Source organism: Spermophilus citellus (assembly GCF_964194105.1).
Source record: "Spermophilus citellus genome assembly, chromosome: 12".
Lineage (NCBI taxonomy): Eukaryota > Metazoa > Chordata > Mammalia > Rodentia > Sciuridae > Spermophilus > Spermophilus citellus.
In genome coordinates this window covers 118,446,312-118,460,604 of record NC_138198.1, presented here as the reverse complement: position 1 = coordinate 118,460,604, position 14,293 = coordinate 118,446,312, and the positions used below count along the sequence as shown (strand labels likewise).

The 14,293-nt window shown below is 38.9% G+C and overlaps 1 protein-coding gene across 3 annotated transcripts in view; it reads right to left on the bottom strand.

The window, feature by feature from the left end:
* Positions 1-316: 316 nt before the first annotated feature.
* Positions 317-14,293, bottom strand: part of SERPINB7 (serpin family B member 7) — a gene marked incomplete at both ends in the record, with an annotated part of 33,376 nt that continues 19,399 nt past the window's right edge. For all 3 annotated transcript variants that reach the window (XM_081262642.1, XM_081262640.1, XM_081262641.1), the window contains 4 exons: positions 317-715; positions 3,215-3,361; positions 5,971-6,113; positions 8,319-8,436. In XM_081262642.1, the coding sequence (XP_081118768.1) occupies positions 317-715; positions 3,215-3,361; positions 5,971-6,113; positions 8,319-8,436 (807 nt within the window). The remainder of the gene's footprint in view (positions 716-3,214; positions 3,362-5,970; positions 6,114-8,318; positions 8,437-14,293) is intronic.

Below are 14,293 nucleotides of genomic sequence, written 5' to 3'. Positions count from 1 at the left end.
TCTACCTTCTCACTGCCTGTAAGCAAGCTCCATCATCCCCAGATAGGCTATAGAGGAGAATGGCAGGAAGGAGTGTGGTGGAAAGCCAATGAAATTAGAAACCAGGGACCAGATGGCAGTAGAAAGGCTAAGCTCAGGGATCAAGACAACCAACCAGGCATCTGAGAGGGGTTGGGTCACCAAAATTATCTGCTGGCCAATGTTAGGAAGAAATAAAGTTAAAGGAACACCACACGATTCCAACTCAGCAAATCTATTTACATAGGGCATATCATTGATGTCACAGGGACGATTATACTAGAAACCAATAGGATATTCAAGGGCAAGCAACTTTGCCACCAAATAAGATGATGTCATTCTTCCTGATGACAAACAGGAAGGGGTGATCAGCTTTAAACACCGTCGAGTCAGGGAGCTGCTTTTCCACAATGTTATTTCCTGTGACAGCAGTTGCCACCGAGCCCTCCTCGGTGACCTCTATGTAAGACTTGTGCATTAGCTTTGATATATAGAGGCGACCTCCTGAAGCTATTCCAGAGAGATCAGCTCTGGACTCATCAAAGATATCCTTCAGCCCTAAGGAGCTCAAATGCCCTTTCATTTCATAGTTCTTCTCTATCTTGAACTTCGGAAGAAACACCTCCACATACTGAGAGGTCATTTTTCTTGGATTGGTCCACTTCATTAGATTCCGAAAGGAAAGTTTGTTCTCAACCTGTAGGAATATTGTAAATGTCATTTAGAATCTTATGGTTAAGAAAATATGAAGCAATAGCTGCCAAGACAAACGGTTTTCCATTATTACCCCCTCCTGAATTTGTGTATTTAGGTATATGAATGGGAACTGGAGGAGCCTGGAAAGGGAATGTGATTTAAATGATAGTTCAAGTACTTTTTAAAAAATAAACCCCATGTTTAATTTCTCCGCTATGATGAGGCCTGACTTGCAAGCACTTCCTGTCTTCTCTCTTCTCTGCCCACATAGGAACAGATACAGCCAAAGTGAAATATGGCTGGATGAAGGATCCAATTGAAACAAGAGCTCAGCAGTCATTTAAACCAGAGTTTTCTAATCATTTACCTTTCACAAAAGACAGAAAATAATAATGTTTGCACAACTTACAGGAGTAAATCAATGAAAACCAAGGTGGCTTGAATAAAAAGATCCAGAGCCACAGCCCTGGGAGCTTGGTGACCAATATCCACACCCCCAGGGAGGTCTGGATCCAATAACTCTCTTGGCCAACACATGAGAAGATGGAATCTCAAGGGACGTAGGGAGGTGTGCCCGGGGTGCACAGTGTACAACCTCAGTTACACAACCAGGAGCCCAACCTTTCCCTCCAATGCGGTTGCTGCCCCAAACAACAACTCACAAATTGAATTTGCCGGCTCTTGGATACTGAGAATTGATCACAGATTCTTCCAGATTTAGAATGGGGAGATTTTTCATGAACATTGTTTAGAAATCTCATATATGGGCATTCTTTTCAAATTTAGATTCACTGAAATCTTTACATACCTTTTCATATACATTAAGCTTCACTTGTATTTTTATTAAGAACATTGAATTCATATAATCAAGTTTAGTACATTTGAAATTTCTGTGTGTAAATTTTCCAGTTTGTGGTTAATCTATAATGATTTTTTATTCTAAACTGAATTTTTTTTTTCTCAGCTTACTAAGTGCCCACTTCCCTATCATTATCTGATTATGCAGAAATATAAGTATTTGAGCTTTTGTAGTGTGAGAATTTTTATGAATCTAATTCACATGTTATTAGGTAAATTATTATAGGAAAAATCTCAGACAATAAGTACAAGAACAAATTTTCTCTTCTGCCAATTTTTGTTTTATATGGGCTACTTTCTGCACTAATGCCAATATTTTAAGGTAAAACAATTATGTGTGGTAAAATATAATTGTTATGAAAATTATCAAGTGAATTGTTCAATTAATCTGAGTACCACTATTTTATATTATCATGTTTTAGATTTTAATCTTCATTTTTCTCTGTGGTTCCTTATTAAAAAGGATATTAAGATAAAAAAAAACTAAAGAAAATCATTATAATAATTCAGTCGTCTTCTATGTAGAAACTGAATTTCCAAAGCTATAAAGTTTTGTTTTTGAATCATAGGATAAAGATGGACTGAGAATGGACGCATGGGTTTTTTACACTGTTCCTACTTTCCAATTATTCTAAAATGAACTTTCCTTGTTTTCCAGATCAAAACATAGCCAATATTTTAAATTGCATTTGTAACTTTTTACTGTAGTTGACATACGTGTGTGTGTGTACATACACACCACAAACACATACACACACACACATATATATGTGCAAATATATATATGCAAATATATATATATATATATATATATATATATATATATGCACATATGCAGCTGTCAGACAAACTAAATTCCACGAGCCTCTTTTCCCTTTCTAACACAGTTGCTGTTACAATCAAATGAAATAGTAGAAATGAAATGCAGAGCACATGGCCTGGAATGTAGGAGGTACTCAATTAATGGTGTCGATTATTTATTTTTATTGAGAGAGCAGGGAAGGGAGAGGTGACCAACCAAGGCCTCTGGGATGGCAGGTCACAAACAGAAAGAGCCAAGTTCAGGCGGAGGATAAATGGAAGAAGGTCTGGAAGAAAAGCAGGATCTGAGATAGAGTGACGTGACAGCACCTGGTTTGCTCAGCCACCACCGTCTGTTCCTGCACTGTGCTGGTCTGTTTCTCCTGTGACATCCCTAATCACCGCTTGGCACCAGAGACACAGCAGCACAGTCTGATGCTATACATTTTCATTCCCAAAGGCTCGTGATGCCAGTATTTCCTGCCAACTGAAGGTGGTTGGCCAAACAAAATTTCATAACATTAAAGACTCTTCAAAACCAAGAGTTAAAAAGACCTAAGCTCATGTGTTTTGAACTCCATGGCTAGATCTGAGAGTGTCCCAAGTTTATGGCTATTCAACCACTGTTGTGATAAACTGAGATATTTCAGTCTCAACATCTGTAATGGTGTTTGGCACATTCATAGGTACTCCTTAAATATTTGTCAAATAAATAGTTAAGTATCTAACATCCTAACACGAAATCCTAACACGAAATCTGAAAATTGATGGATAGAAGCATAATCAAGAGTTTCCTAAAGGTCTTAATATTCCCCAGGAGTGGAAGTGACCAGTCACTTACTTGAGATAGGTCGTTCTCGGGCAGCAGAATGTACATGCTTATGCCACCGTGATACCGGAGCTGGAGAACCTGCATGGATGGATCCTGAATAGTCGACAAGTTGAACTTCCGCTCTTGATGCATCATGGCAACTGGCTTCCCAGGACACTGCAAGTCACGTCACGAAAAGTAATTCATAATCCCACTTACTTTACTTACTGGTTGAGTGCATATGAAAAATATTTTACTTGTTGGTCAAAGCTGTAGACTTTTTCTGACATGCTGCTTTCATTGGGGCACATCCTAGTTGTAAAAGCACAGGCTTTGAGTTTACCCTCTGGCCCCAACTGTGTGACTTGGGTAAGCTACTTCTTACCTGTATCTCCATTTCCACACCTACATGATGGAGATGGCAAGAATCCTTGCTGCACTGGATTATGAGGACTGTGTCAGCTAATGTATTAGCAGCTGGAACTTGGCCTTGCACTTACTGTTATAACTGAAAAGTCTAACAGGCAATGGATAATTACTAAATAGCAATACAGTGAAAATGAATGCTATGGATGTTCTCTCTTATCAGAATAAAATACGAACTAGTATTATAAAAATTACACAGTTTAAGGATGAAGTCTTGAAAAATTAAAAATTCCTACAAAAGATTTGATAGAATCGCTTAAGTTCACTTGAAGAAGCACAGATGCTGTTTATAGATTTAGGAACACCAGAGAGATGTAATGGACTGTCTTTTTGCTAATGATATTATAATCTGCAAACTTCTCAACATTTCTTACAATACCTCCTTTCAGGACAAATGGTTTTACATGGGAGGTCATTTCTCTGTCCTTGAACCAAAGATCCTTCTCCCTTGGGAAATTTGCCCCTTTTGACTTACAGTCTGATCCTTAGAAAGTAAAGAGGTAAGCAGTGAAGAGGTAGCATTTGCCCAGTGAGTCGGGTCAAAAGAATTGAGCTTGGTATAAGTGGGACAGGGATTTCATACCATAACATTATATTTCTATACTGGGGCAGGGAAAGAATCACACATGCTAAAGGGGTGATTTCACCAGTTTTTAATTTGGTGCAACCAACATTAATGCCATTAATCAAGATTCCATTGCCTAGGAAGTAATTATCCTAAATAACCTAGTCCATGATGGAACACACAGTCTCCCTCTCTCCCTCCCTCCCTCCCTCCCTCTCTCTCTCTCCCTCTATATATATAGAGAGAGAGAGGGAGGGGGGGGAGAGAGAGAGAGAGAGAGAGAGAGAGAGAGAGAGAGAGGGAGATACAGTCTATTGCATACACACTCTATTGCACAGGGTCTATAACAGGCAGGAAGAGTGTTTAAAATAAGGTTATTATATGGGAATACTTAAAAAAAAACAAAACTCTACTAGAAGCAAAAAAAAAAAATCCAGGCGACAGGAATGTTTTGTGCTTTGCCTTCACTGTTGGAAAGGAGGAAACAAATGCAATTTACCATAGAACTGTGCCATCAACTGGGGAAAAAGCTAAGGAAAGAGTGGGAAACTCAGTCACTGAAATTCTAATACTTCCTAGTGTGCTTCATATTACTATTATCCAGGTAGTATCTTTAGAAGACAGAGCTGTATTTTGTTAGGATTTATTATATTTATTATTTTGTCATATGCAATTTTCAAAATATATCTGTGCAAACTCTTTCTTCTCATAGAGACACACACACCATGAATTTGCTCCACTAGGCTCTGACTTAGGACCCCAGGTTGGGGAAACACAGCAGGGCTGGCCTGCAGTCCAGGCAGCCAACGCAGGGTGCAGTCTAGTCCCAGTTCTGCTCTGCACTGGTGTCTCTCCTGGCTCTCCCTGGAGTTACCATACCTGCACACAGCGCCGGCTTAGGTCACTTTTTACTTCCCTCCTCCTGACTCATTCACTTTAATTGCTATCATTATGTCTTTAATTGCTATCAGCTCCCAGCAATTCCGGGTCCATAACTTCCAATGGAAGAAGGTGCAGACAGACTATACCAAAGAGAAATACCAAAATACCACTTGGAGAATAAAACTAAATTTAAAAGTTAAATCTGAGTTTCTCTGCTTCAACATAAAACGCTGAGTGATTGAAAAGAATTTTGAATGTCAACTAAACAAATCACTTTGTTTTGCCCAGGAAGAGGTGGTCCATCACAGTTCACTTGCCTCGGCCAACACAGCTTCAGTAAAGCTAGGCAGGGACCCCAACATGGGTGATTCCAAGGCTTCTGATGTTTCCGCTATACTATTACAAACTAAATACTGAACCAAGAGTCTATGTTTAAGCTTTGTAATAAGATGCTTTATGTTAAAAAAAATAACTATTTAAAGAAATAGGTATATTTGGAAAGGCATAAGTTTACTAAATATAACTTTATCCTTTATAAAAAGAAATATATCCTTTCTTTGACTCAGGAAAATTATTGATGATAAATGAGTGTTGGAGCCCACACTTTAAAAACACATAAAATAACATACACTTTTGTTGTGTTTTCTTTTCCATAGTCTTCCAATTAGAATATCTTAAAATAAATTCAGACGTTAATACTTGTTTCAATATGGAATATGTCTAAAGATATATCAGTTTACAAAGATCCCTTCAGGGTGTTTTGTAACCTGTACTAGCATTTGCTTTATAAAGCATTGCTTGGTAATGCAGAAGAAATGGAAAGCAGACCATTTGCCTGTGTAAATACCACAATTTCCTGCAAAGACACACTAGTGGGGGAAAGCCTCCCGTGCAATGCAGGAGATGCACAGACCTTGGGAGAGTTGAAGCGGCAATTTAAGGTCTCGTTCTTGGTGAAGGCCGACTCCCACTGGCCCTTGAAGTACACGGCATTTATCAGCACCATGACCGCAGAGGAGCTGATGCTGCCATCGCTAAACACCTTCTTTATTTTGCCTTTTAAAAATAAATTGAGGGAAAAAATTAATTCTTAATGTAAATGCAAAAACTGCTTTCAAAGATCATTAATGGGCATGAAGTTGTTCTCCAACCAAGTAATAATTACACTGATAACCATGATTATTAGTAATAACCTATAGGTAATTAATGGGTCTAGCACTTTCTAAATGCTTCAAGTGCAATATTGGTTGAATCTTTCTAAAATTTCTATGAGGCAGGCATTATTATTATTTGCTTTCTGTTAGAAAACTGGGACACTGAGAGATTAAGGAACTAATATAAAGTCACACCACAAGAAAGCAATGGCAATAGGATTTCCTACCTGGGATGACAATTCCCAGAGCCCCTGTTCATAGGCACCAAATGGCCTTTACTGCACTGATAGGGCCACCTGGGCTACTGCGGCACTCCAAGTATAAATAACTTCATTCAGCTGAAAGGGCTGATTCTTTCCTCATTAATTCCTCATTAATAAAATTTTTGCTAGATGCCATCCACTATTCTGGGTACTTGAATTGAAACCATTGAAGTCATAGCCCATGCCACCCTCCAGCCTGTAGTTTAAACACAGGGGATTTAACCACCAGACCAAGCAGTTGGGACATTCCAGTCGCACACAGGTGGGATCCGTGAGCTACAGGGGTGCAGGTTAGGATTCATCACCATGGAAAGGGCTGTCTGCTTGAGCTGAAGGCACTTTAAGGGGACAAGGGGAGCTTCCATAAAGCAAGACTGCTTATTCAAAGATATGGAATCCTGGAGGGGAAGTGGATTTGGAGAAACCCTAATTCATTCCTATGTGTCAGGGAGAAGGAGAAGCTGGAAAGGTTGAAGGAAGGTCTGGTAAGAATTCTGGATTGTCCTGAAGGTGATGGGGGCATTCAGATTTCACTGAAAGACAAGGAAAGGCAGGTCACGATGGATGAGATCTACTTCTCAAACAAATGGCTCTGGTGTTGTGAAGACAGAGAGGCAGTAAGACTCGGGTGGGTTGTTTAGAGTATTGGCAAGGGTATGAAGTTTCTTTCTCAAATAAGTGTTGAGGACATATGCTTGTACAAATGATAATCGCATACACATTTGTATGAGAAAGTCAGAGAAATAAATAACTGAGACAAAGGGGAAAAGATACTATCAATGTGATACCTTTACATATTTAATACTACATAGAATTCCATTCAGTTATTGGAAAAGTAACAATTACATAGTTCCTCTAGATTTATTATTCACTTGTGCTAGCTAAGGACCAAAGTAATTCACTACTGATATAATGATGAATGAACAAACAAAAAGGAAATTGAGACATTGTATTCTCATTCCCAGGATTAACTATATGCTGCTAAACCTTTGCTTTAAGAGTGTTGAATTTATATGTCTCACATTTCTGAAGCAAAGAGACTCAATAAATACAGTTTTAATGCTCAGAGTACAAATCAATTCTTAAGTAAAGAAATAACTACTATCTTTGAAATCGGTTGATTAACAAATGATGTTAAATTTCCTTATTTGTTTTGCAATAAACCAAAACATTAAATAGAATTTAATTTTTAGTTGTGAAAAAGGTTTACCAATAAAGAGTTGTACTTTTTCTGGAAGATAACTCCTTTGCCAAATATGTTATTTTGATAAATAAAGCAAATTTTAAAAGGAAAGATAAACTGTACATCCTTTAGAGAAAGCAATGACATGAAGATATATTTCTGTGAGAGTAGAACATTATCACTTTAATAAAATCCAGACCAAGAAGGAGCAGTCAGGTATGAAAATTAACCCAACCCTAACAAGGGGTGCACTATTAGAATGAAATGCTATATTGTGGTCATGGGAAAGTGCTGTAAACAAAACTTACTTCTTGTTCTCTAACTAGTGAAAGATTGAGATTGATTCCATAGATTACATCAGGCTATTGTTGGTTTATAAAAAGGTCATAATAATATGTTTGTCTCACAAGTTTATTTCCCAATCAAAAGAGATATTACACTAACCAAGATTTCTGAAAAGTAGAAAGCATTCAAAATATTAAGGTTACTCAAAACCATATTGCAGAAAAATATTAAGGAAGTTTTAAAGAACAGTAACCATGACTTTGTATTGACAGGAGCCATTCCTTATATGCCAGAAACTCCTACCTTTAACGTTAACAGTCCTCAATGTTCACATATAACTGACATATCTTGTAGAAAATTAAGACATTGCACTCACCATGTGTCTCATTTTCAATCCATTTATTAATCTTGTTTCTGGTATCTTCTACATCATTTGTAAAGTCCACCCGTTCTACTTTGGCATCGTATAATTTTTTAGCACATGCAATGTAGTTCTATAAATAAGAACACAGAGCTTGTAGTTACAAATAACCACTAAGTACATGAGAAATGTATTTTTGAACCTGTATCATGATTTCTATTGCTTTATTCACAACCCCACCCACACCTCAAACATGAGTAAACGTAACTGGATACATAACAAGATGGCTGGAGAGGGTCTGGTAAACGTGAAGTTGAATTTGTATAGCAGACTTGCTCTTTGGACTTCATTTTATCTCAAAAGATTGGAGAGGCTAATGGAGAATATGCCTGAGGCCCACCCCCTTGGTTTACCCCCTGCTGCCTCATCAAAAACCCCCAACAGCTGCCTAACTCGCCCCATCCAGGCTACTTATTGCACATAAGAGAAAACCAAGCCCTTGGACTCAGCCCTCCAGACTCTGACCTGTGCCTGACTTGCCTCACTGCTAGTCACGTGCCCCTTCATCCTCTTCCCTCTCACCACCCCCAGCTCCTTACAGTCCCTCAAAAGGGCATCTGTGTGCCCTCTGTCCCTTGAGGCCTTCTTCCTGGAATTTCCCACATTTCTCTTGGTTTTCTTGCTCATTTTCCCAGTGTCACTGCCTCTCTGACAAACGTCTTTCCAAGATCCCTTCTATGTCTCATAATAGTCACTTTTCCTTCTTTTTCTTTTCTTTTTTAATTGGGAAAGATATTAATTGGGGGATATTGTGATAACACTTGCATTCAATGTGTAATGATCAAATCAGAGTAATGAGCACTTCCATCTCTCCAGACATTGATCACAGCTATTATAATACATCTTACTTGCATTTGAGCCCGTAATATGAAATAAGGACCCTATATACCTTGCTTATTATCATACTCCTGCCACCCAGCATGTTGTCTTGCACGAAATACATGCTCAGAATTACTTGTTTTAATAAAAGCATGATTACCTAATTTATCAGTACAATTTTCCCCAAAATGTGTGTGTGTGTGTGTGTGTGTATATATATATTTAATGTATACACATGTATGTAATATGTATATAATTTAATCTATATAATATATATAATAATGAGTATATATATTTAACATATATATATATATATATATATATATATATATATATATATACACACACACACACACACACACACATTTTGGGAAAATTTTTTCATAATTGGAAGAGAAAAGATTTAATGCAAATTATAGGTATTGCCAGTGGGTATACTGACAAATTACATAGGATTTTCAATTCTAATAAGGACTATCTGGTTATTCATGATCTACCTGCAGGATGAGATTAGCTCTATGATGCAAGCTTTGTGTACAATATCCATGGATAGGGCTCTTTCCATCTACTGATTAATTCATCCATCCATCCACCCATCCATCCACTCAGATACTGGTTACAAAGAGCAGTTTTAAAGAGCCAGTCTACTGCCTAGATAAGTTGATAAGTGCAAGATATCAGCAAGGAATGAAGTTGCTCAAGAAGAAGGGCTGGGAATTACATAGAGGCTATTCTTTACCACTCCCAGAAAACCCTGGAAAAGCTACAGGCCACTATATGCATTTATACCTTTTATAGGTCCTTAACCTTCTTCAAAGACTATTGTTTATGTCCTTAAAAGTAGACATAAGTAGACATAAACTTAAATGACACAAAGAGTAGAATTCATGGTAATTTACAAGAGCTCAATTCCACCTCAAGAATTTGGTCTTTTAAAGCATCTATAATGAGTGACTTCACAACTAACTCAAGCATTACCTGGTCCTATCTGAGGTCATAATGCTGCTGGTCAATTCTTCTCTCACACCTCAATGACCCTCTCCCCTATTCTCTACTTCAGTTGTTCCAATAAACTAGTCATTTTCTTCAGATATGTAACCCCTCTGCATCTCTAACTATCAGCTAACAAAGTTATATTCTACTTCTCTGTGGTCAAGGTCATTTTAGATTACTATCTCTATCTCTGAGAAAGAAGTATCCCTCTCTTTCAAGGAAAAACCTGGGCCATTAATATTATCTGTGATTGTTAATTGTATGTGTCAATTTGTCTGGGCCATGGGGTGCTCACACAATTGACCGAACATTATTGTGAATGTATCTGTGAAGATGCTTTCAGATAAGATTAACATCTGTATCAGCAGACTGAGTAAAGCAGAACTTCTCCATGTAATGGGTATTGGTGGGCCTTTGTTTTGTTTCGATGTCTTTTGGAAGAATTTCAGAAAGATTAGTATTAGTTCTTTAAAAGTTTGGTAGAATTCAGCATTGAAACCATCAGGTCCTGGACTTTTCTTTGATGGAATACACCTGATTTATAATTCAATCCCTTTACTCATTATTGCTCTGCTCAGATTTTCTATTTCTTCATAATTTAGTCTTCCTAGGTTATATGTTTCCAGGAACTTATCCATTTCTTTTAGATCATTCATTTGTTGGCACCTAATTGTTCATATCAGTCTCTTAAGATTATTTATATTTCTGTGGCATCAATTGCAACATCTTCTTTTACATTTCTCAGTGTCTCTTTTTCCTTAATAGTCTAGTAGAGGTTTGTCAGTTTAGTTTATTTCTATCAAAAAATCAACTCTTAGTTTCATTGATCTTTTTGGTTGTTTTCTAGTATCTATTTCATTTGTATCTGCTTTGGGGTTTATTATTTCCTTCCTTCAGCTAATTTGTGGCTTAGTTTTCTCTTTCTCTAATTCATTGAGATGTAGTATGAGGGTTTTTAAAAAAAATTTTTTTAGCCTTTTCTTCCTATCTGATTTAGGCATTTACTCTTATAACCTTCCTCCCATGACCACCTTTCTGCATCTCATAAAATTTGGTGTGTTGTGTGTCCAGTTTACTTTATCTCAAGCTATTAAAAATTTATCTTTCTAAACTCTTTGTAGACCTAACCATTGGTGGTTCAGAGGGAAAATGTTTTTGTTTTTGCTTTTCTCTAAGACCTGAAATTTTTCTGTTACTTTGAAAGTATTTTAAATAAGTGTGGTTTTGTTTGTTTGTTTGTTTGTTTGTTTGTTTTATTTTGTTTTAAGTAGAAAGAAGCACTACAAAGCTTAGGAAAACAAGAGGAGTCAGAGGTGACCTGATACCCAATGGGTCACTCATTAAAAGAGAACAAGGAGAGACAGAAGGTATGGGATCAGGAGATTTGGTGTGTTTAGGAATCTGCAGGTGCCAACTTGAGGACTTACATGGGGCAGGGATACAGTTGAGCCTGGCATTAAGGAATAAGTGACAGCTTGTCACATGACTGTGGAGAGATGCAAAAATACAGAGGACATCCTCCAGAAACTCTATATTGTATTCATAGATCACCTCTCCCTGTGTAAGAAGGTGGATCAAAAGTGGAAGATGACCAAGTCAAACCCCTAAAGAACATTCACATTTTAAGAATGATTAGAGAAAAGATGAAAAGCAGAGGAGATTGAGATGAAGCTACTGGAGGAGAAAGTAGAAAAGCTGGGAGAAATTAATGTTGTAGAAATGATGAGAGGAGGGTTGGGGATGTGGCTCAAGCGGTAGCGCACTCGCCTGGCATGCGCGCGGCCCGGGTTCGATCCTCAGCACCACATACAAAGATGTTGTGTCCGCCGAATACTAAAAAATAAATATTAAAAGAATTCTCTCTCTCTCTCTCTCTCTCTCTCTCTCTCTTAAAAAAAAAAAGAAATCAGGGGGGAAGATGGCGGCGGGAAGTGAGTAAGCCGCTCCGTGCTCCGCGCCGCCGTGCCCGCAGCGTATGTTGCCGCGTCTTAAAAGATGAAGTAAAGATCATTAAAGGAGATCTGTCGACAAAGACTCAGCACCGTGTCAAGAAAGGGGCCTAGGTGGAGTGAATCCGCCACGACTCCAGCCAAGTGGAGTGAGTCCATCACGACTTCAGCGCGAGCAGTAAGGCTGCAGCCCCCGAGCTGCCCGGCTCCCTCGGCCCCTTCTCCTTCTCCTCTCCGCCTTTCCACTTTGCTTCTCCCCTGCCGTCTCTCCTCCCACACTCAGTCCCTAAATCTAGATCTCAATTTCTTTCCCCCACCCCGCTCTCCCGCATGTCCAGTACCCGGCCCGCGCCGGCCCCGAGGCGCTGCCTCCCCTCCCCCAGCCCGCACCCCCTCCCCGGGGGTCCCGAAGGCCACAGCTGGGCCACCACCGCGCCACTGCCGCCGCCTCCCACGGAGCACCATAGAGCAGACTCTTCACCGCGCGAGTGAGCTGCCGTGTTAAATGGAACAGCTGATAAGATGAGTGACAATTTAAAATCCAAGTGATCCAACATGGCGGCGGACGCGGAGAGATCAAGTCTCTAACCCCTTCAGCTGCGCGAGCATAGGGAGAAGTAAACTGTCAAAATACTGTTCGCTCAGGACCACTAGGCACTGTTGAGCTGAAGGGGATCCCGGGCGAACAGTCTGCCCCTCTCAGAACACACCGAGCCCGGATTGGGCTGCATTCTAGTTCTGGTTCGCCTGCTTCTCGTGACTCAGCACTAATGATCCCGTTGAAATAACTAGTCGGCCCACCTGAACTCATAGAGGTAAAAGCCAACTGAGCACGATAGTCAGACCCAGGGTATCCCTCTGCTGACAACAGAGGTCCCTTGCACCAGCTACCAGGGGAGTTGCTACCTGAGGGCAAACAAATTCGCTGGGGGTCCTCAGCCCCAAGCCCTACAAACTTAGGGTCTGAGGGAGGCAAACAGAAAGGGTGTGCCCAGGCATCCATGGAAACAGGGCTCCCAGGAGCAGCAGACCCAGCGTGTAGCCAGTATTGTGGTGAGCATCACAGGTGAGCGGGGCCTGGCTTGAGGAACCACAAGAGAAGGCCCTAGGCACTCAGGATTGGAGACCCGCACAGTCTGGGTGGAAGAGCTGAGGCACAGTGATTGGTTCCCACCCATCAAGAAGAGAAGCCTGGCCCAGTTCCCACCTACTGGAAGAGAAGTTAATTGAGCTCTATGACTGCATTTATTACTATTATTTTTTTAATGATTATTATTGGTATTTTTTTTAAATTTTATTTTCACTTTTTGTTGTTGATGTTGTTGTTGTTCTTCAACTTTCTTATTAATGGTTTCAATTTTTTTAATTCTTTTTATTCTATTATTATTACTATTATTTTTTAAACTTTAATTTCCATTTGTTTATTATCATTATAATTTTTTTTTGGTTTTAAATTTTTATTTTTTCATTTTTTCTTTCTTTCTTTTCACTTTTTTCTTTTGTCTTTTCATTTCTTTTCAATTTTCTTATTCCCCCTTTCTTGAATTCTACCTGCCTACACTCACTCTCTTTAGTGACTTCTTCCCTTCCCTTCTAATACCTCTCCTCCCAAGCATCAAATAAATTTATAAGAGTAAACAGTAACTCAGCAGTCAAAAAGAATAAGAAGTATCATGAGCATAAAAAAGCAAGGAAGAAAAGGAGTACAAACAATGAAGGACAGCCTAAATATTTAGGAGGACCTGGAGTCATCAGAAAAATGGCCATATAAAGAACTCAGTGAGCCTCAGGGTTATACACAATTACATATAAGAGGAAAGGAGGAGTAGGAGAAAAATTATATAAGTGGAAGAAACGATTTATAGTAGAGGGGATGGAGAGAGAGTAGGGGAGGGGAGGGGAGGGGAGGGGTGAGGGGACAGTGGAGAATGGGATAGACAGCAGAATACATCAGTCACTAGAAAAGCAATTTGTAAATCAATGGAAATGTAACTGATGTGACACAGCAATCTGTATACGGGGTAAAAATGGGAGTTCATAACCCACTTGAATCAATCTGTGAAATATGGTATAATAAGAACTATGTAATGTTTTGAACAACCAACAATAAAATAATTAAAAAAAAAAGAATATTGAATATGATATGGAAAAAAAAAAAAAGAACTCAAG